Raw genomic sequence first — 23739 nt, forward strand, 5'->3', positions numbered from 1 at the left:
ATTTAACTGCTACTACTTCAAAATTTTTATTAAAGTGGCAATGCTGTTTAGAGAAGATATAAAAGCAGAAAAAAGAATATTGCAGAGCACTTTGTCGTAATCCTTTTGTATCTCTTCCAGAGGAAACAGATTTTAATCAAAGACTTATGACTATAATCTCCAAATATTATGGTTTTATAAAATTAATTTTGTGATCCTTTTTCTTATCTATGATTTCAACCAGTTGTTAAAGCAATAAGTATAGAGTCTTGGACATAGCAGTTGGCATAGCAGCCATATCCTTCCCTGTCCTCAGAGGACAGCAAAATGTCATCACAATCTGGCCTTGTTTCCATAACTGGTCTTTTTGCTGCATGCTATATACCTTCATACTTACATATATATAAATACAACACATTTATATGTATATGTACATATATACACACATACGGATACAAAGAAAACTTTGACAGAATGTCAAAGATCTCCCCTGCCCACATCTTGTCTTCTAACACTGTAATTACCCTGGAAGGGTCTAATATGATTTATATACTTTTGAGTAATATTGTCTGAGTATTAAGCAGGTCTTATTTCTTCGGTTATCTTGACAACACTGGTCTTAATTAATGTTGCCAACATCTTTCCCAGCGCACTACTCTATGATAATTTTTCATTGATATCACCTGTTATTGGAAATTAATTTCTCTCAGTGCAAGGCTGGATAAAGCGAACTCAGAAATTTGAGCAGAAGGCTGCACTCCCACCCAGCTTTACCTGAGCTCTCTGTTATGCAGCCTGACACTTAACAGGGCTGAGACGAGAGTGTGGGTGACTTCCCTGGGAGCATCTCATCTTTCATCCCCATACAGACCTCTGCATATATGTCTCATTGACACAGCACATATCAGCCAGCCCACTTGAAATCAATGGCTTTATTTCCTTTGTGTTTTTCCTTTGCTATGAAATACATGACTTCATGAAGTCATGGACAGTAGCATATTTGATAAATCTGCAGTATCTCTCATCAAGCAACAAGATGAACAATGCTTGCTCTCACTTGATTTCCGTGTTCTCTGCAGCAAAAGTTAACTGCGTCAAAACTGATTACTTTGACTCTGTTGAAATTATCTGAATGCTGAAAAATATAAGGGTCTTGGTGTAAATGCACTCAAAAGTTATTAGTATATAGATAATCAATATAGGCTGCTGCCTGAAAATATATACATGTGAATATATGTTACTTGCTAAGCTGAAAATAATATGGAAGTATAGATTATTTAACAAGATTGTAAGTTACATGCATCTATAACAGGAAGTCTAACTTGAGCATGGATGTCTGTTTGGTTAACATTATTAAATGGAAGGTTTTAATACCTCTAGATCACAGACAGCATTCCTCCATTCACTTAATGTCGAAATAGCTGGAGCTTTCAATTTTTGTATAAATAATCCTTAGCAATCAGCAAGGCTTTTATATGTCAGCAAAGGAGAAAATCACAAGTCTGTTCCATGTACTGCAATATAATAATCGTGGTGATGATAATAATAATAACAATAGAACTAAGCAGCAAAGAAAAACAAGGCTGTATTGCCATCTTGGGGTTACAGATGACAAAACAAGTCTTAGTTTTGTTATCAAAATTTAGCCATGCAGTTAAATACATCACATTGTCTCATATATTAAAAAAAATAAAATAAAATCTAAATTTAGTGTTGTAGAAGCAGGCAGTACTGTCTAAGTAGGTGAACAGAACTTTCAGTCTACACTAGTTCACATGGATGTACCTGTATCTTAGTATTGAAATTTATGCATACTATCACTTGGGTATATTTTTTGCATGAAAGTCTGATTTACTGTGTACAGCTGTGGGCACTTGCCATTAAGACTCCGTGGTGCTTGTGGATTTAAACTACAATTCAGGCAGAGATTTAGCTCCTTTTAAACATCAAAGCTAGCAATTATGTTTACATCTTAGCCAACTTTGCCTTTTACCACCTAGAAAATGCACAGATAAGTGAACACAGAGAAAGCTCCAGGAATGAGTGTAATACTGAGATTTTGTTCATTCATGTTTAGGGTGTTTTTTCCAGCATCTGCATGCCTATTGGAGGAAAAATCACGTATTTTGGATCTCAGGTATACCTCTCTTATTACCCAAACAATTTTCATTTGGAGAAAAGGAACCGCGTTTGGCAATATCTGAGAGATTTCATCGTGGTATCTGGACAATTGGGCAAACACAGCAACACCAAGAAACCTTCTTCTGGACAAAGTATCATATATCTAGCTGTAAGAACACACTAATAAAACAGAAAGTGCTACACCAGGATGAAGGTCCATGACTATGTGTGCTTGTATAGTCTCTGCTTTTTGCCCTCTATACAGTAGGACAGTGGACCCATCGTCTCACTCTTGTACTCCCACAGGGACAAGGCTTATGTCCTTCCCTGCAGCCCCTGCTTCTGTTTTTCTGTATCAGGCCATTAAGATCTGCCTGCTTTTTTTAGGGCCAGGTTGTGCACATGAGATCCGTGCTCTCTGTATCCTTCTCAGAAAATAGCCTGAATAGCAGAGGAACTTGACATTTCTTGCTCTCAGTGAGTGGTGCTGTTTGGAGCCACCAGCATTCTGGTCCTGTAACCTCACAAAAATCACCTTGGTTTGATGTTTTTTAAGAAATACATGCATACTTCTAACAAAATTTTCATATTCCTCACATCCCTAGTAAGAAAGCCAGAACCAGAACTGTGTTAAGGATAAAAGGAGACAAGAAAGAGAGACAGTAAAATGATGTTAGATTCCCTCAAAAAACTGATTTATAAATGGACTTGAAGTGACAAAGGAATTTGGTATGTGTGGTAGTTATTGTCCTCCTGTTTTTAGGTGCCAATAGGTTACTATGCTCAAAACCAACTGTTATGCACACAAATGGCTATACTACATGTGTGCAATTTGTAGGGTGTAAAATTAGTCTTAGTCCTGAAAACAACTGTAAACTTTCTGGGATATATGCCTATAAGCAGTCCCACAAAAATAAATGAAAATATCAAAATGTATAAAATTAAGGATGCTCAGAGGTTTTACAAGAGAGGGGGTTTACAGACAAAGGTTTTTACTTATTATATATTTTTTCTTCCTTCAAACATTAACCATAAGTATCTCTAATGAGATTAGATGCTTCTGACACATAAATCAAAATACTGAAAGTATGACTCAATATGAGTCTTCAATTTCAGTGAAATGCTCATTTATTTTAAGCTTCAGGCTTATTACCAGTTTCTGTTTTAACTATCACCATTACACAATTACTTAGAATAATCATCTGTGCCAGTATACCATTTGTCAGACACTTCTACTTCATCACCATATTTATTTTCTCTTGTATATTTGGCAAATTTTATTTATTTTGTTCAGCATTCTATAATACACATACTGATTCAATTATCCCTGTTATTTCCTTTTAAGTAGTTTTCCCTTGGAAACAATATACAATATATTATTTACATTTCTGGCATAAGTCTTGTTTTATTTCATGTGAAAACCAAAGCTAAAAGCAAGGAATTTGTCTATCCTATAATTTCAGTATCTTTTGCCTTGAAGACACACTGTTCTCTTGAGCATTCTGAAACCAGTGATTTTCTTATTGTTGCTAATGCCTATGCCATTTATTACATTCTCTAATTTCTGCTATAGCTTCACACTTTCTTAGCTTCTCATCATATATTGATTTTGCAGTGTGTGTTCTTCTTTATACTCCTAAAAATTACTTCCACTCTGACTGTAGCTGTTCCCGAAGAGCAAGTTTTCGATAATTTCATTTTCTCACACTGCCTTCCCCATAATTAACTTTAAAAAGTTCTTCTCATTCTTTCAGAATTTGTTCTTATGAAATAACTCCTGTTACTCTTCCCTTTTGCTCCTGAATTAGTTTTGATTACAAAGTAGATTACCCCATAGTTTCTACTGGGTTATTAGACACAACACTGGCTGTTATGCTTAAAATTAAGGTTTCCAAACACTTTGTATTTTAAGACCCAGGTTTCTGTTGCTCTCAGAGCTTGGGATGATATTTTTTTCCTGGATCCCACGCTTCAGTATGTTTAAGTAAAAATACATATTATTTGCAAAATCGAGAACAGGGAAGTGATAAGGGGCCATAATCAATTCTGTTTGGACAACTTAATCTGATACCATTATGTATCTGCTCTTTAACATTTTTAATCGCAGGTTGCATGTTGTTTTTCCTAAGGAAAACTCCCTGACTCAGTACTGAAAATGGACCATACTTGAGGAATTAATCCATCTTGTGCAGGGGTTGAAGCTGTTGGCTGCAAAATAACTGATGATTTGAAATGAGGGAAAAACAGGAGGAGAATAAATAGGTTTAGGAACAAATTATGGGAATAGGTGTAATGGACAGAGACAAACTCAAGAACAGAAATGCATGGAAGTATCACTCTGAAATAAGAAGACAATGAAAGGTGTGTACAAGAAAGGGGGGGAAAGGTGTTACATGAGGAAGGACCTGAAGAAATAATCCAAAAATAAAGGGAAATATCAGGACAAACACAGGAGGGGACTGTCAGTGTCAGCCACTTAGAGTCACCTATGTCTAAACCATTCAACATGGAGCTGGGGAACTGAGTGAATTAACCACATAGGCTATGTGAAAATCACATTTCACAACTCTTAAGTCTTTTAGCAAGAATACCACAGATATTATAGTGGCACAAAATCACAGCATCACACAGAATCACAGACTGTTAGGGATTGGAAGGGACCTTGAAGGATCATCTAGTCCAATCCCCTTGCCGGAGCAGGAACACCCAGATGAGGTTACACAGGAAGGTGTCCAGGCAGACTTTGAATGTCTCCAGAGAAGGAGACTCCACAACCTCTCTGGGCAGCCTGTTCCAGTGTCTGTCACCCTCACTGAGAGGAAGTCTCTTCTCATAAAAAAGTTGAACTTCCTGTGTTCCACTTTGTAACCATTGCTGCTTGTCCTATCGTTGGTTGTCACCAAGCCTGGCTCCATCCTTGTGACACTCACTCTTTACATATGTATAAACATTCATGAGGTCACACCTCAGTCTCCTCTAAGCTAAAGAGACCCAGCTCCCTCAGCCTTTCCTCATAAGGGAGATGTTCCACTCCTTTAATCATCTTCGTGGCTTTGCGCTGGACTCACCTTGTCTTGAAAATGTTGTCTTGAAAATAATACCAAGGACTTACACAACATAAAAATTGGCTGGGGTCTAAAAAAAAGCAAAGAATGGAATGTATAATGCTGTTGTTCATGCACAATTCCATCTTTTAACACAGATAGATAATATAAGACCTAAACACTCTATTTTCTTGGCATGAACGTTTCTGTTATTTAGAAATAGAGAAATCCCATCTTTCTAAAAGCATGTTTGCATCACAGCTGCTGTGCTTCAAAGGACATGCAATCCAGCATCTTTGAAATGCTGAAGTAGCAGTGCAGTAAAACAATCAGATTGTGTCACATCACAGAAACTGATGTAAATAGAGGTTACATAAAGCAATAAAGAATTACATCAGCATTTAAGCAAAGGAATAGTGTACAGCATATGAGCAAAAGCAAAATAAAAATATGATAATTCCATGTCATCACTGTGCTTAGAACATTTTTTTGCCAGCTTGAAATGATCTTAAAGTGAAGGTTTAACTTACAATATCATGCAATATTTTCTTAAAAGTTATGAAGCGAGGCTTGTATTTACAGCAATGCTACCCAGAGATACCTCAATTGCACACTACAGCAAGCACATGTACCCCAGTAGCTCCGTAACAGCGGAAACAACATTATCAAATACCACTGAGCATACTCAGGTGATTGGGCATGACCCAAGGCAACAGATTCCAAAGAAATGTCACCATAAACAACTCTTTATTTTAAACTTACAAATCTGTGCAGGTCAGTAGGCCTTATTAAGAACTGCTGAACCTGCTGCCCTGGCAATGCTTTGCTGCTTTCTTATCAGTCAGTGATGAAGTAAATAAATTGGCAGTATTCATCCTTTTTATACTGTGTGTTCCTTAAAATAATGAGATTCCTTTCATCATTAGCCCTGAAAAAACTTCTTGCAAATAATGCACAACTTCTTTTAAATTCAATGTCTTGATAAAATAAGTTGTTAAACGCTAGATGCTATGGAATTACATTTGGTGTTCTTTAGAATGAATACTAATTAACATGTAAATTAGCAATTTAACCCTCTTTAAATTGGAAAAAACCCCACAGGACACCTAATTTCATAGTTGTTAATTATGGTCCAATGACTGTAAGATATTTCTTAAGTATTTCATTATATGAGGAATTTCAGAAGTGTATTATCAGATTTTGACATTTAAGACATAGCAATAAGAAGAATGTCAGTTAGAGGAAGTGCTCTTCATTAATGCCTGTGTTGTTGTCCTTTCCATTCTTCTCTGAGGACAAACTTTTTAATTACTAAAGTTTTGCAACTAATTTTTCAAGCAGGAAGAATGGTTGATGCTGTGTAATAGATTGCTTATTCAAATAAGCAAGAAATCTGAAGGATTAGATTTGTAAGAAAAGATGGTGCCAAACCACAGACAAATGAAATTCTGCCCTGAAATATGAGTTTAGGTTTTAATTTTTTACAATAATTGCCCACTCAGAACACAAAGGAACATTCTTATTTAATTATATTCAGACTAAATGTGTGTTAAATCTGGTTGAAACTCAGCATCTCTGGTTCAAATAATTTTCCATTGTTTCAAAATTTGCTTCCCTTTCAAATATGAATAAGGAAAAAATGCTCAAAAACAAATTAAAATCTTCTGATATAATTCAATAAATTTTGAAACAAAAAGCTTTCTGAAACATTCTGTTCAAATAAAAAGTGTTTTTGAGCCAGTTAAGCTTATTTTTTATACTGTGTGAAAAGGATTGATTAAAATCAACACATTCCTCTTTGATTCTTGGTTCTGAAATGCTAATACATGCAGCAAATAGGATATTACTTGAGAAAACAGGATAGATATGGATAACCTAAAAATTTATGTTCAAATTATTATTCCCATTTTCAGTTAACCTTTTGGGCAGTCTGCCTGGAGTTGTGCCTGTATTGTTTAATGAACAAGATAAATAGTATTGAGCATTGCTGTTCTCTTTTTTAAATGTCTGTATTCAGATGTCTTCTCCACTTTTTGAAGGACCGGAATAAGGACAGCAGAAGTAGAATATACAGCATGTTTTCTACCTACTTCTGTCTAACATGTTATCATTTCTGCAAAAAGGTCTGTTTGCTATGAGCTAATAAGAACTGGGCAAGACTGAACACAGATGTACATTTCATTTCATGTGCCAGCATCCAAAGACTGGCAAACATTAGGTGATATTGCTTATAAGCCACACATTTTGCACTTTTTTGTTTTGTTGTTAGACCAGTAGATCTGGAATAACTGGTGTCATCTTAAGGTCAGGCTTCAGGTAGGGAGGTAATAGGGACAAAGCACTGCCAAATGCTACGATTGTCTTTGATTACTGTCTGTTCACATATACATTAATTCATATTTGTGGAGTGACTTGCAGAGTAAGGTACTATTCAGCCAGACTAAAGAACCTGTTGTGCAGGTCACAACGCATCTGTACATATCTTACCTGGGGCAATTCCGTGCCATGGTCAGCTTTTCAGAAATATTAGGTAACTAGCTTTGCTAGCAAAATGTTACACCCTGAAACTATCCCAGAAAAAATGTTTCTGTTGGCTTCTGCATAACTGTTGAACAGCGGTCTCTTGCTCATATCTTTCCCTTCTCTGGAAAAATAATAATACTTCCAATCCCACTGACATCCACACAGTATATGTGGCCCTGTGAACTTCTGCCTAGAATCTGCATCTATTATAGTTCTGTTCATTTTTGACTGTCTGTACCTTCAATACAGTAATTAATGTGCAAGAATGTAGCTGAGCAATTGATTCCTGTGGAGATTTAAAGTCGTGTTAATCAGCTATGTTTGTGTTTGAGGAAAGGTACAATGTACCTTGTATGTCTTTAAGGGACTTTCATAGCAGAAACAAATATTTAAAAACAAAAGAGAAACATATCTGTGCATCACCAAGACAGTAATAAAAATGGTGAGAATAGTAATTTATTATCCTTACTTAGTTAAAAGCATTAATTAACTTCTTTTAATGTGTCTCTAAGGGAAAAATAAAGGAGGTAACCCAGACTAATTATCATTTCACAGCTTTTGCAATTTCATAATAATTAGGCTCCACCAGGAGCCATTAAAAAGATGAAGGCTCTTTAAGCATCTTCTCTGATTGCATTGCAAGCGAATATCTAGAGATGATATGGATGATATTCCTGTGAGTGCCAAACAAATATATTATCACAGGTGATGGAACAATAAAAATCAAATGTTTCCTGAACAAAAAAAAAATTGGCAATTTAACTTTTTTTTTTTTTTTTTTTAATCAGGAAATACTATTTTTAAAGTCGAGTGGTTTTGCAAGAATGTAAAAAGATCAAAACCATTTTTCATTTGAAAGGTTTACATAATTTAGTTTCACTCAGGTTGAAATGGTTCATAAGCACCAAAATACTTTGCTTCAAGAGTATTACTTTAAAAAAATGCTTCTAAAAATGTTTTGTAAAGTATTTAAAAACACTTCAAAAATATTAATTTTAACTAAAGCAGACATTATATTTACTCTCCTTGACATATAGAAATGAGGAAAATTATAACTTTGAGCCTGTTATGTTTTGTTACTATTTAGATGCATTGACACCAAATCACTTGTAAGCACTTGAATTTTATCTTTTTTTTTAGTAAGTTTTCAAAATTTTACTTCTTCCATTAAGACTAAGAGGTAAAGAAATCTCAAATGTCAAACTTTCCTGTGGAGCAGAAATTCTGGTTCTTTAAACGAGTGTGTAACTATAGAGGAGTTGACAGTAGCCCCCTGGAACCCTGTAGGATACTTTATGCTCATAGTTAGCTTTTCTCTGCTTCTTCTCAGCCCTGAACATGTTGATGGATTCTTAGTGTTTCTTCTTTCAAAACAGACACTTAAATATTGATGCTTAAAAGTGCAAGTGCAGTCACATTACATTGCTCTGTATTTGAATTTTCCATTTAGGATCTGTGGGATTCAGCAATTTACTAAATCGTATCCAGCAGAAGCCATATAACCTAATGCTTGTATTCTGAACCTGTCCTGCACCTCCAGTCTTAGATAAGGATCTTATTGTGTGAATGTCAAATCATAATTACTTGAGGAATTATTGGTAAAGTAATATGTATTGAAGTAAAACAATACAATTAATTAAATTACATTGGTATCAATATTTGTAAACAGAAACATTGCCTAAAAGGTACAATATAATTTTTACCTTTTAAAAGGAACCCAAAATATTCAGATTAACCTCATCTTGTTCTTCAAAGCAGAATTTGGTCTTTTCTTCAGCTGCTAATTACTGTTTTTTCTAAGTTTGGCATTACTTTCATATCATTTGAGCCTGGATTACACCAAATGTTCTATTCATTGCTGCAATTATGGCCCTCAACAGCTCATGTCAGATTCTGTTTCCTTCTCATTTTGCAATTTAGCACAGTGTAATGTCCCTTAGCTTGGTTAAAAAGAAAATGAAGATTCTGGTCTGCAATTCAAAAATAATTATAAATTGGACCTGTACACATGCAAAACAGTAAGTCATATCCTAATAAATGTGAACACTGAGTATGTGAGAATTGTACAATAATTGTTATAGCAATTTTCTGTTATTTCTAGGAAGTTAACACAATTTTTACATAATTCCTTACTCATTTTTGTACAAGGTCTTTCTAAAAGCTAAATCAATAATACCTGGAAAAACAATGGAATATTTTTCAGAAGTTAAAATGATGCAGTTACCCTACTTCTCCTTATCTCCAGAATAATTTAGAGTATCTTTTCAACCCACCTACTCCAAATAATATAAAGTCACTATCACAATAGCATTGCTGCATATTTTGAGAAGATTGTTTTTCTATTTGAGTACATAAACTCCCAATTTTTTTTTCAAGAAATAATTAAAATTCAAGAGTGTAGAAAAATACGGATTACTATAATAAGAAGACACAGCATAAACAAAAGGTCAGCTTCAAATTTTACAGGAATAAAAGTTTCCTGGGAGGGAAGGTTGGTTGTGTCGCATAACAGGCAAAGAATTTGAGAAGAGACAAAAAGTATTTCAGCAGCAGTGAGTGGTAGATCAGCTTTATAATATTAAAAATGTCCATGCCTACATGAAAAAGTAAATGCATGTTTATAGCATCATTTGATGTAAGAGTGAATACAAACAGAAATTGTCTGGAGCATGGGTAAGAGTGGGACATCAAATGTTGCCTCCCTTAGCTCCACAACATACAAGGGGATAGGAGAAGTCGTTTGTGATTGCTCTTATAGAAGTACATCATGCTCATCTCCACCCCCTTTCCAGGGAACAGTTTCTACAACAGTATTAAAAGTTTTGAATTATGGAATTGCAATTGAAGGTCTTCAAGTTGCAGCTCAGGGATACGTTATGCACCAGTGGGCTGAACTGCATATCTCGACCACGTACTTGCTTTTACCCCCCTCTCTTATAAAAGCTGTAGGCACTGCAGGCTGCAACAGTAGGACATTCAAGAGCACAAAATACAAATACCAAATTGCAAATAAATAATATTTTAAGTATGTGACGATAAAAAAGGGGCTAGATAGGTCAAAATATCTTTGCCTTTTTAAACTGGAAGATTAGGACATCATTCAGTCTGCACAGTTTGGTCATCTTTTTCCATGACACACTGCTTTTGTCTAGAAAGCACCTTGTAGCATTTGTTATTTCAGAGGGAAATGTTGTTGTTGATCTGGGAAGAGAGATGGCTAGGTCAAGCAGAGGGAAGAAATGACAGTAAAAAGAGATAACACATAATAATGTGAGAAAAATTTGGAAAACAGTTACAAAACAAACAAACAAACATGCAAAAACAAAAGTATAATAAAAATAAGCTTTTTTAAAATCAGTATAATTTACTGAGATGCATTCTCAGAAGATTGTCTCAGATAATCAAAGGCTAAACCAGGCTATTGCAGGAGCAAATTACCCTGGCGAAAAAAAGAAAAAAAAATAGGACATCTGTTCATCTTCTCCTGTAAATAAACCACAAACTGGAACATAAACTGCTACTCCAATCCCATGCATGAAGAAATTAAAATTAACAGATTATCCATCTGAATTTGCTGCCTCTGTGAGCCTCCCTTCTGTCAAGAATAGCACAAAAATACTTCGTCTACATCATGGGTGTCTAAAATCTTTAATCTATACCTTATTAGCATTATGATGATCAACACAGGCATACAGGAATTTAAAAAAGCCAAGCAATTGTGTTTATTAAACACAAATAAAATATTTGTATATTTTTATATAAATAACAAACTGTAACAGACACTTTTTAAAGCACACTAGTTTTATAAAGGTGAATGAGCTTGCCAAATGGACTGGGAGGAGGAATTCAAATGGAAGATATGAGAGAGACCTAGGAAATTTTAAAGGGCACTGGGCAGATTGTTTAAGAACCCAAATCCCACAACTGAAAATGACTGAATAATTTATAAATACATAATCTCACTTAGAGGGAAAGTCAGTTCGCTGTGGCTTAAATGTAAAATTAAGGAGAGAAAGGATAAATGGATGGTAAAGATCACAAATCAGAAATGAAGAATTTGGAAAAGGTGATGGAGGAAGTAAAAAGGGCAAAAGGAAAATCTGCAGTCATCAGAGGTGAGAGCAAGAAGGTTCCTGAAAGTATATTGAGGACATAAGGAATCTTCTGCTTCAAATATAAATAACTTACTTGTTGTCAGTGATGTAAAAAGGACTATTCAACAGAGTTTTCTATTCTATACTTGGGGCAAAGTCAGATGATTTAGTCACATCTATGACATTTATGATGACTGTGAAGTACCACTCTACCAATAGTTAAGAAAGGTATTAAACAACATAATCTAGAGCTAAATATTTTTTGTATCAGCACATTTCAGGTGACCAGCATTTAAGTATTAGGAAAGACATGGCCATAAACCCTCCTAATCATCAATGCTGATTTTTAATAAGTCTCAGAGCACTAGAGGAAGATGCATCAAGCTAGAATGTAGATAATGTCATGCTAGGATTTAAAAAGAATAAACAAGAAAATCTGTCATCCTGACATTAGTGACAGGGAAAATACTGGCATGCCTGATACATAAAGTATTAAAGAATGAGAATGTAATTAATTTTATTTGATGTGGTTTATGTAAAATATATCTTGTCAAAGTAATTTGATTTTATCAGTTTCTATGTTAAAACACAGCAAATCAGGTTGTCCTCTGTCTCATGTTATCAGAGAAGTTTTGATCAGGTGATTACAAAAGTCCTTTGTGGCCTTTTCTTATTGACAAAAACTGCAAGGAAATGTCATTTATTGAACTTCCTTTACTTTGAACAGGCATTTAGTTACAGTATTGCTGCTGGATTCCTGGGTACCTTTAACTCTCCTATTCCAGAAGAGATCAGCCTACTTTAAGTAAATACAAGATAAAGAATATTTTGGTTTTGACTGAATAAAAAAAAAATAAAATAAACAACCTAAAATAATTTTTATGGATAGCTATTACATTCTATTAGAAAAAAATCAATATTTTACTTCCTTGATGTATTTGATTTCTCCTTATAGCTGCCTTTAATATACTTCATGCACATATTATTTCTCACTATTTGCCCTGACCATACCTTTTCATCTGAAATGCAGTGAGTGGTATATGTAAACAACACTATTTTTATCTCAAGTGCGTGTTAAAATGACTGTTTTTAGTGACGAACTTGTTTTCTGTTTCAGCACTTCAAAGTCACTGTGTAGTGGTCTGCTGATTCAGCTTTCCTTTATGTAAACTCATGGATCTAGCACAGTAGTTAGTAATAGATTTATTCTTTATGATTTATTTTTGTTCTATCAGCACCATCATAGTTATCAAGAATTAACCGATTATACAGTTAAATCAAATTTGGGCATAATTCAGATGTCTGGCATCTTTCCTCTTGTTTTAACAGGCTTACACAGAGTTAGATGTAGTAACTAAACATGTATCTGTAAATGCTTCTTCAGTCTCCTCCCTGTTCTTTTCAGAAGTCACACCATCTCTCTTTGCCTTCTTTTCTTTATTTGTAAAGTGACACGGTGAAGGTACCTGTTTCACAAGGAACCTGGGATCTGCCTATGGAAAGTGCTATGTAAAATATATGTAGTGTCCCTTCCACTCTCATTTTTGCTACTCTGAAAGTCTGATGACCACAATGAAGAAAGTTTGAGGTCAGGCTTTGGACTCACTTGTTGAATTCTTGGACAATTTGGATTCTTGCTCTTTTACTTAAAATATAGGTGATTTTGTGTCCCACCTAATACAGTTAAAACAAAGGAAAAGAAAGTGGTGAAACAGGCTTCAAAAACATGTGGAAAAGGCTTAATTATTATTAATAAGACTGCAGGAAGTACTAAAAGTTTTGAAATGCACTGGTCATGCACACGATCTGTAATGACAGGTTTTTCTCTCTAAACTGCTTAAATTAGAAGGAAAAATAAATAAAATATATGCGAATATGGGTTTTTTTCTCTGGCTAAGAGAGCCCAACACCCCAAAAAGTGATGTATAATAGTACATGGACATGCAGTGAAGATACAGTCCCCACTCCAAGTTTCATAACATTCAAATGTGTTGCTTTTACTGGGTAAATTACTCTGTAGTCTGAAGTGGCACCAAATATGTCTAATCAAATAATACAATATGCAGCCAGCTTGTTGGAGCATTTGACAATAAGTTTACTGGAACTGATATAAATATGTGTGGTCAAATGGGGCATATGCTGGGTGCACAAATAGCTCAAGCCTTCAGATGAGACAGTTGATGCCACAAAGTACCTGATCTGTCCTGTCCCCTATGGAAATGGCCTCCATGAAACCTGTCTGTTTTAACTTTACTTGGGGGATTCTCATGAGCTGTACAAATGGATGTACTTTCATCCAGCAATTGATCAAATCAGTTTAATTAGCAGGAATATTTGCAGATCTGGTTAAACAGTAAGAAGCTCCCACAGAAAAGACACAGGTTAGCACTAGTAGGTCTTGATGCTTTCTGGCATGAAGACCCCTTGCACTAGACCAGACCACCTTTCTATACAGACTTAACAGGAGTTTCTGTGAACATGGCCTCCAAAGAGCCATCTCTAATTTATCCTTCTGGTTGGATCTGTGATCAACATTTCATTGACTGATAGACAGATGCTCCAGGGCACGTCTGAGGACTGAGTTGCTCCCCCACCTGCTATCATCGCATTCCCCAACCAATCATGGCTGTTTATTCTTTTTCTATCTTCCCAATCATTCCCACTAAAAATACTGTTGAGATAGACTTCAGATATAAGCCACTCCAAAAAACGATGCTATCACACACTTCAAAGTGTTCTGTAGCTATTTACAGGTAAAACAAATGAAAATTTATCAGCTAGTTTTAGAGCTTCATATCTCCTGGTTAATTCTTCTATGTAATAGCCCTTCCAATCTATTTTTAGGATTTTATTTACCACAGTAAAAGCAAATACCTTTGTTACTATTTTATCCCTTTCACTTAGAGAGCTAATATAAGCTTCAGACACAAAGTCTAATTATGTTGTCTAATAACTATTGTTCTCATTTGATGGTTTGCACTGTGAATTAATTTTACAAATAATGCATTTGGTTCCAATGTTAGGGTTACAAGCAAGACAATAATTACTGAAGTTCACATTCTGTTTTTTTCCTCATTTAACTCTTCAATGGTGAATTTGTTTAGAACTTAATTAAAAAGCTTTTCAGCAAAGTGGAAATCAATTTTTAAAGAAAATCAGGCACTCAAACTCTCACATCAGTTCATGGACTTAGATTCAGAGAAAACTCTCTAAACATGACAGGAGACATATACCTAATGCTGACTAAAGAATCTAGTGGTATACGTTAGATTTTTACCCAGGGCTGCAAAGCATTACAGAATGATGAATATTTTGGAGGATGCATTGTAAATTATATTTGGGTGAAAATAGTCTAAATGTAAGTGGAAAAAAAATTATCTAATTCATACTAATCTGCCATTTTCTAACTTAATGCATGGAATTTTTTTTTCCAAAGCTGCCTTCTCGTTACATCAATGCAGTTATGCTGCTGTGAATAAGAAGAGGATTTGCTTCTCAGTATACTTGTAGCAACTGTTATTTGCCCCAGTATCTGAAGTAGTTATAACGCGAACCTTGTTAAATCTATATAATGGGATGATTGTGGTCCCTGGTAGAATGCTCAAAAGAAGTAATGCTGTCCCCCAGTACTGTGGTCCTATGGTCCTCAAATTGAGAGAGAGTGTATGAGACAGCAATTTAGAAGAAATTATTCCTGAAGCCAGAGACCCCCTGGAGAACGAGGGGTGGAAAATACGGCAAGGAAATGCAGATTATGAAAGCCTTCTCTGCATTCTTGGCAATGGTTTATAAAGAAAGCCCAGATGTCTTCCTCAACTTTATATTGCATGTTCCAAAAGCACACTAATTTAAAGTACTCTTTTATGCAACCTGGAAATAAGAATACTATCTGCAGCAATGAAAATGTACCAATACCACCAATTTCCTTTGTCTATCAAAAGTCTAACTCTGAGATAGAACTGTAGAATAGTTTGGGTTAGAAGGGACTTTTAGAGATCATCTAGTCTAATCCCCCTGCAATGAGCAGGAATATCTTCAATTAGATCAGGCTGCTCAGAGCCCCATTCAGCCCGGCCTTGAATATCTCCAGGGATGGGGCACCCACCACCTCTCTGGGCAATCTGCTCCAATGTTTTACTACCCTCACTGTAAAAAATTTCTTCCCTATATTTAGTCTAAACCTACTCTTTTTAAGTTTAAAACCATTACCCCTTGTCCTATAGTACAAGCCCTGCTAAAAATGTTTGTCCCTATCTTTTTTACAAGCCTCCTTTAAATGCTGAAAAACTGCAATAAAGTCTTCCTGGACCCTTCTCTGCTCCAGGCTGAACAACCCCAACTCTATCAGCCTGTCCTCATAGAAGAGGTGTTCCAACCCTCTGATCATTTTCATGGCCTTCTTCTGGACCCTCTCCAACAGGTCCATACCCTTCTTATACTGGAGACTCCAGAGCTGGACACAGGACTCCAGGTGGGGTCTCACCAAAGCAGAGTAGAGGGGCAAAATCACCTCCCTTGACCTGCTGGCTATGCTCCTTTTGATGCAGCCCAGCAGACAATTGGCTTTCTGGGCTGCAAGCATACATTGCTGGCTCACATCCAGCTTTTCATTCACTAGTATACCCAAATCCTTCTCTGCCAGACTGCTTTCAATCCCTTCATCCCCCAGTCTGTATTGGTGCCGAGGGTTACCCTGACACAGGTGCAGAACCTTGCACTTGGCCTTATTGAACCTCATGAGGTTCACATGGGCCCACTTCTTGAGCTTGTCCAGGTCCCTCTGGATGGGAATCCTGTCCCTCAGGCATGTCAACTGTATCACTCAGCTTGGTGTCATCTTCAAACTTGCTGAGGGTACAATCAATCCCACTATGTCATTGATGAGGATAATAAAATGTACTGGTGCTAGTATGGACCCCTGAGGGATAGGACTTGTCACTGATCTCCATCTGGACATTAAGCCATTGACTTTGATGTGACCATCCATCCAGTTTGTCATCCACCAAGCAGTCCACCAAACAAATCTATCTCTCTCCAATCTAGAGAGGAATGTTGTGGGGGACTGTGCCAAAGGCTTTGCAGAAGTCTAGACAGTCAACATCCCTAGCTCTTCCCTTGACCACTGATTTAGTCACTCCATCATAGAAGACTACTAGGTTGGTCAGGTACGACTCATCCTTGGTGAAGCCATGGTGGCTGTGTCAAATCCCCTCCTTGTCCTTCATGTGCCTTAGCATAGCTTCTAGGAGGATTTGTTCCATGGTCTTCCCAGGAGCAGATGTGAAGCTCAGAGGTCAGTAGTTCCCAGGATCCTCCTTTCTACCCTTTTAAAAAATGTGTGCAATGCTTCCCTTTTTCCAGCCATCAGGGACTTCACCTGACTGCCATGATTTTTCAAACATCATGGAGAGTGGCTTGGCAACTACATCAGCCAATTTCCTCGGGACTCTGGGATGCGTCTTGTCAGGTCTCATAGACTTATGTATGTCCAGGTTCCTCATGGAGTCATGAACCTGATCTTCTCTTACAGTTGCTTCCCCAGTCCCTGTCTTCCAGTCCATCCACTGGAGAGGTGTGGAAGAGATATTGCCAGTGGAGACTGAGGCAAAAATTTGTTGAGTACCTCAGCCTTCTGTTCATCCACTATTACTAGTCTGCCAGTCTTGCTCATCGTGGGCGTACACTTTCTTTGACTTTCCTTTTCTGGCTGACACACCTATAGAAGCCCCTGTTATTCTTTGCATCCCTTGCTAAGTTCAGCTCCAGCTGTGCCTTGACCTTCCTGACCCCATCCATACACAACCAGGCAGTGTACCTTGACTCTTCCCTGTATACCTGTTCCTGCTTCCACCACCTGCACATTTCCTTCTTTCCTTTTATTTTGACCCACAAGTCTTGACTCAGCCGTGTCAATTTCTTGCCTTCCTTACTCAATCTTTTATATCTGGAGACCGAGAGCTCTTGTGCTCTATGGAAAATATCCTTAAAGATCTGCCAGCTCTGTTCTGCTCCCTTGTACCTGAAGGCAGTTTCCCAGGGGGTGCTAATGACTAACTCCTTGAACAGCTGGAATTTTGCTTTCCTAAAATTCAGGATCCTGCCTTTGCTCTTCACTTGTCCCACATCCCTCAGGACCGTGAACTCCACGACCACTGCAGCCCAGGCTGCCTCCAATCTTGACATCACAAATTAGCTCACTTGCATTTGTGCCCATGAGGTCCAGTACTGTAATATCCCCTTGGTAGGGCTGTCTATTACCTGGCTGAGGAAGCTATCCTCAGTGCACTCCAGGAGTCTCTTGGATTGCCTACAGCTCACCATGCTACTTTTCCAGCAGATATTGGGGTGGCTGAAGTCCCCCAGCAGGACAAGAACCTGTGAGCATGATGCCTCCTGTAGGTGGAGTAAGATGAAGCCTTCTTAGGCTTCATCAGTAGTTTCACCATGATTGGGCAGCCTGTAGTAGACACCAACCACAAGGTCTCCTTTGTTGTCTCTGTCTCTGATTCTTACCCGTAAGATTTCAGCCTGCTTATGCCTATTCTTCAGAGACAGGTCTTCATATTCTATCCAGTTCTTGATGTAGAGGGCAATCCCTCCATCCCTCCTTCCTCACCTGTACCTTCTGAACAGCCTGTAGCCATTGATAGTCACACTCCAGTCATGGGATCTGTCCCACCAAGTTTAATTAATGGCAACCAGGCTGTGGCTTTCTAGCAGCATGGTGACTTCCAGCTCCTCCTGTTTGCTGCTCATGCTGCATGCATTGGTGTAGGGGCACTTCAGCTGGGCTGTCCTTTCTTAGAGGAACACCCCTTAAAAATTAAGATAGCCACCCATAATACCCTCTGTATGCAATGAAGAGAAAGAGGTACTTTTACAGTTCATTTTATCCCTCTACTTTAGACAGCTGCTTTAAAAAGAGGCAATTTGGTCTGTAAAAGTGCTTTCTTTCCAGTAGTCATAAGGGAAAATCTAAGCAACTACTGTAGGCATCTGAATTGGATCAGACGAATAGCAATCCAGAGAAATGTTCACCTGCACAGGGAGGAATGGAAATCAGGGTCATAACTCTGGAAAGAAAGTAATCTCAATAATGCAAATGTAGCCAGCGGTGAGTACACTTGAGGTGCTCATACATCAATGAAAAGCAAGTACTGGCCACAATGAAGCAACAATTTCTAAAAAATGACCGAACATTAAGAATGGCCAGAAATTTCTAAAGTACAGGTATTGATCCATTGACATGTCATGTCTAGAAAAAGTAGGCAGTGAAGATGTAGCTCCTTTAACTCATTTGGATCTCCTGGTGATTCATGCCAGAGTTCAGGAGGAAAAGAACAGATTCAGCAGTTTTTGAGTGGGTCTAGACAGAGGAACTAATGTGACTCAGGCCTGATTATATAAGCAAACCTTTCCATAACAGTGAATGTTATTTTGTAATCTGTTAATATTTGGGGGGGGGGGGGGGAGCGGGTATAAAAAAAGGGAAGGGCTGCTTTTAGGTATGGAAATGTCCACACACACATGCGCACGAAAACCAGAGAAAGAATAGAACCCGAGTCTGAAAATGAAATATAACTCCATGGCAATGATATTGGTAGCAGGTGAAGGACAGAACACAAGATTTCTATTAAATAAATCATAATCTATTACACATGCCTCTATTTAGATGCCCAGTTAAGTACCTAATTACATGAAAAATGCAATTACCATGTAAAGCTATGTTAATTTTCAAGCACACCTGCTGAGCCTGGGGTTGTCATCCAGGTACCTGCTCGATTGCTTGCTGTTGTGCACCACCTGCAGAAAATATTTGTGTGCCTGTCAGGAGTCTGGCACAGGTTATTAGTGAGGAATACCACAGCTTTGCAGGTTCAGTGAGCAGTTCTATTGTCTATCCAACACAGCCGACAAATTTAATTATGACTCCTAACTAAAGCTTTGGCAGTGCAGCTTTTTTTATTTTGATGAGGGGATGTGCAGGGACAGTCCTTTCGCCATTCAGACTGTAGATGCTTTTGATTTCTTGGATTTCATCTCAAGTTAATGCGTCCTCTGCTATGTTTACCATATTTTTTATTCTTTTCTCTACTTACTTGACACATGCTGTATGCCATTAGAGAGCAAAAAATACTGAAATACTGCTAGAACTTCTATTCTTAGTGTTCATCCATTTGCTTTGTTGATTATCATCCTAACTGTCAAAGCAGTGAAATGGTATTGCTTTGCAGTACCTGCACTCCATAGTACTAGTTTTCACATTGTTCTGTGCTGCCTTGACAGGTAGAAAATGTTTCTGTTTTTCCTCATGAATGCTTTATGTGTGATACCAACCAGCTCATGGTGACAGCTAAAACACAGCAAGAAGCACTAAAGGACATTTCTCGAGTGTGTTTCTTTGCCCTTTCTTCATACTGAAGATGTTAATAAGACTCAAGACTACCTATGTTTATGGAGGAGAGGATCTTTACTGTTTAAATATCTTTACGCTCTTGTGAATATTACTTAGGTGACAGAAAGTGTGTTTTCTTTCTGGGAAGATTGTCTCACTTCTTTTACAGCTTTGGCTTTAACATATTGTTTTAAAAGCTTTTGTGGACCAAAAGTAATGTTGTCTTACATATTCATCCATTTTACTGTACATTGAAAGGAATGATGTTGAAGGAACAGTAAGGGAGGTCATCTAAGGGGACAGGAAAAAAAAAAAAAATGTGGTGGAACAACCATTTATTTCCAAGGCACTGGAGCCTTAGACCTTATAAGAGGACATTGCAGCTGTCCTGTTTTAGAGTCTAGTTAGGTGAAGTACTAGATGTCAAAGCTGATAGAAACTTTCCAGAGAGACATGATAGAGGTTTGACAGTGTCATTATTTCTGATGAATATGTTTAAACTTTCAACAGGCACCAGGTGGCAGGACAGTTCTTGCTGGTTGGAGCTGCGCTAGTTCCCTGAGCAACTGTCTTTCTGGCTTTCTCCTCATCCAAGGGAGTCCACCTGTGCAGAGACATCAGGGTGGTTGAGAGCCAGCTCTTAAGTTCCCTGAGCAGGTGATTCATGGGCAGCCTAGCTCTCCCTACCTCCACATCAGTGCTCAGAGGCACATGCCTTGGTGTCCAGAAGGCTGAAAGCAAACAAGAAACTTCTACTCTTAGTCTCCCAGCATTTATTTGTTCACAGAGGATGTCTGTTTCATTGTTTGTTTGTTTGTTTAAATCCCACACTTGAAGGACAGCTGATGTGACAGTGGTGGGAGATACTCACTACAGCTTTCCAGCACTCTTCATGGAATGTAGTCATGAACCCTGTATGGCCTGTTTCCATCAAGGGTTCCTCCATGTCGCTCTGTCATATTAGGTCATCACCACTAAATGGATGACTTATTTTACCTGGAGAAAAAATCTGCCCTCTCTTTAGATTGTACAAAGCAACTCTACAGTGGTTTTCATCTATTTGCTTTGACTTCACCTACTGACAAAATCTAGACCTCTCCCGATAAAGCAGTTCTCTCTCATGCATTGATCACTCTCTTGACCCCTAAAAGCTGAGGACTCTGCTATCAGCCCTGTTTCTCAAACACAGATACCTGTTGACCTCTGCAGAGCTCTGTGCCATGGCTCAACTGCTCCACATACCTGAGCTGCAGAAAGCAGAATTTGCTGCTATAGTGCTGGTTCAGCCTTCCAATTTATCCTTCTGACTCATGTTGCAACTTTGGCTGTGCTGTAGGCAAAAAACAGTATGAGATTATGGCAGTGATTAGGATGTCTGTCATAGAATCAGAGAATCAGAGAATAGTTTGGGTTGGAAGGAACCTTAGACAGGCAAGTAGGCATAGGTGTTGGCAGTTCAGCAACAGTCTTTAAAAGACTGTTATACCAAAGCATTTCTTCAAGTCAAGCTTGCAAAAACAGCTCTCTGGACTCCATGGCAAATGTAACATTTTTAGGTGGTGATACTATAGTACTGGATTCGATAGAAGAGCACAAGACCACCTCCTGACCAACAGGGAAGTTGGTGCAGCAGTTTAGTTCTCAGTCCTGGTCCTCAAGGTTTGCAGTTTGCATATCTGGCTGATGCACAGACGTCCCTTCTGGCTTGTAAATCTGCCTTCCCCAAACTCCACAGAGCACTGGACAGGTGGTAAAAGAAGGAAGGCTGGCATTTCTGCCATGGAACATGGAAGCACGGACTTAAACTGGGGAGTTGTAAGGCTGGGCATGACATGCTGAGTCCTACAAAACACAGTGAACTCAAAGGCAACACAGTACCACTTTTTTTTTTTTTTTGCAGAGGATGTTTTTTGGCACTTTTTGGTTTGCATCTTCTTCTCTACCACTTTTTCTTATACTATCACCAGTGCAAAACCATGTAATAGAAAATGTAATAAAGGCAAAGAATTTTGCTCTCTCCAACGGGCGATTACAGGAATTACCTGATATACAGATGTTGGAGGAGCTAAAAAAAAAAAAAGTAAAAATAACCGTTAAAGAGTTTCCTGATCAAATATTTCTGACAGTAGTTCTTTCCTCTGAAAAACAAACACAGTTTAAAAAGCTACAAAAACAACATAGAAGCATACATGCATCCATGCATTTTTTCAAGTATAGAGATGTATAAAATATACTACGCACATGACCTCAGCCTTATTCTAGTGTATGTCTATGAATTAAATTCTAACTGACTGAATTAAATAGGAAAATTTCTACTACATTAAATGGAGTCTAGTTTTGGGTATGTATTTGTACACAGAAGGTCTGTGTATTCATAAGAAACTAAAAAGCTATCATTCATAAGTCGGCATAGATCAGTTAAATAGCAACAGCCCAATCATGCTGTTTTGTTAGGCAAAAATAGCATTTTCAATTTCTTCTTAGGACAATAGCATTTTAAGTATATTTTCACTCTCCATTTACATACTAACTTCACCAAAAGCAAATAAATTCCGTAAGAGGAAATGCATCTGCTGTGTACATATTTAATCCCTTCTCTTTTTGTTGTCTTCACACAGAGATTGAAAGATTTAAAACAAAGGGAATTTGCTCGAAATGTGGCCTCAAAGTCATGGAAAGATGAGAAGAAGCAGGAAAAAGCACTCAAGCGGCTTCATGAGCTTGCAGAGTTACGGAAGCAGTCAGAATGGCAAGTATTTAAAATTTGTGTTACATATTTATGCCCTCTTTCCTCAATCCCAGAAGAAGTCTTCCTATTTTCACTCCTACACTCTGCTGTGTACAGAGATTGTGTACATTGTAACCTGTTTTCAGCTGTCCCCAATTCCATATATTCCTGTTCTGCAAACCATAAAATTGAAAACCCCTGAATTAATCACTTGCTATTTGAAGGTTTGTGTTTTTCTTTCCTGTATCCAGTTAATCTCATCTCTTCTGAACAGAGTGGTTTGAAGATGTTTTTATAATATTACCATTTTTTCTTATTAATAGATTAGTATCACTGCCTTATCATTTGATAGTAAGTGAACAGGAGAGGAAACCACCTTTTGGAGCATCTGTACTTAGTGTGTGAATGATTTTCACTGCTTTTAGCATAATGAGATTATTCTCACAGTTTCTCTGTAGAGTAATGGAAATATCATTATGTGAATAAAAAACAAGTAGCTAGCCGAGTTAACTTTATCCAATACTGTTAGCTCATATCAAGATACAGTACAAAGTTTGCACTAATAGACATTTATGTTTGAGAGATCTCCTTTGTTTAATGACACTGAATGCTTCAGTGGGATAGATTGCCACCAGACCAATTGTTTATGTTAATCTATGACTGTAATGAGTTAAGTAGATAATTAAACAGGCATGTCTTTAAATTCATATCCAGCTTACTGTACTCTGGAAATAATAACAATCAGACTTTATTATACACTCATTTTGGCCTATGTAATTGCTTTTGAGTAATCTGCTGAAATATAGCAGTTTAGTGCTAATGTATCACTTTTATGGTTAGAACTCCATTTTCATA

At 37.4% G+C, this 23739-nt stretch overlaps 1 protein-coding gene across 2 annotated transcripts in view; it reads left to right on the forward strand.

Annotated features, from left to right (window-relative positions):
- The window catches only part of ZNF804B (zinc finger protein 804B), a 237888-nt gene that overhangs the window by 204962 nt on the left and 9187 nt on the right, over window positions 1-23739 (forward strand). For both annotated transcript variants that reach the window (XM_021290928.2, XM_065051003.1), the window contains exon 3: window positions 22775-22905. In XM_021290928.2, the coding sequence (XP_021146603.2) occupies window positions 22775-22905 (131 nt within the window). The remainder of the gene's footprint in view (window positions 1-22774; window positions 22906-23739) is intronic.

The sequence above is a fragment of the Columba livia genome, chromosome 2 (genome assembly GCF_036013475.1).
Source record: "Columba livia isolate bColLiv1 breed racing homer chromosome 2, bColLiv1.pat.W.v2, whole genome shotgun sequence".
NCBI classification, from domain to species: domain Eukaryota; kingdom Metazoa; phylum Chordata; class Aves; order Columbiformes; family Columbidae; genus Columba; species Columba livia.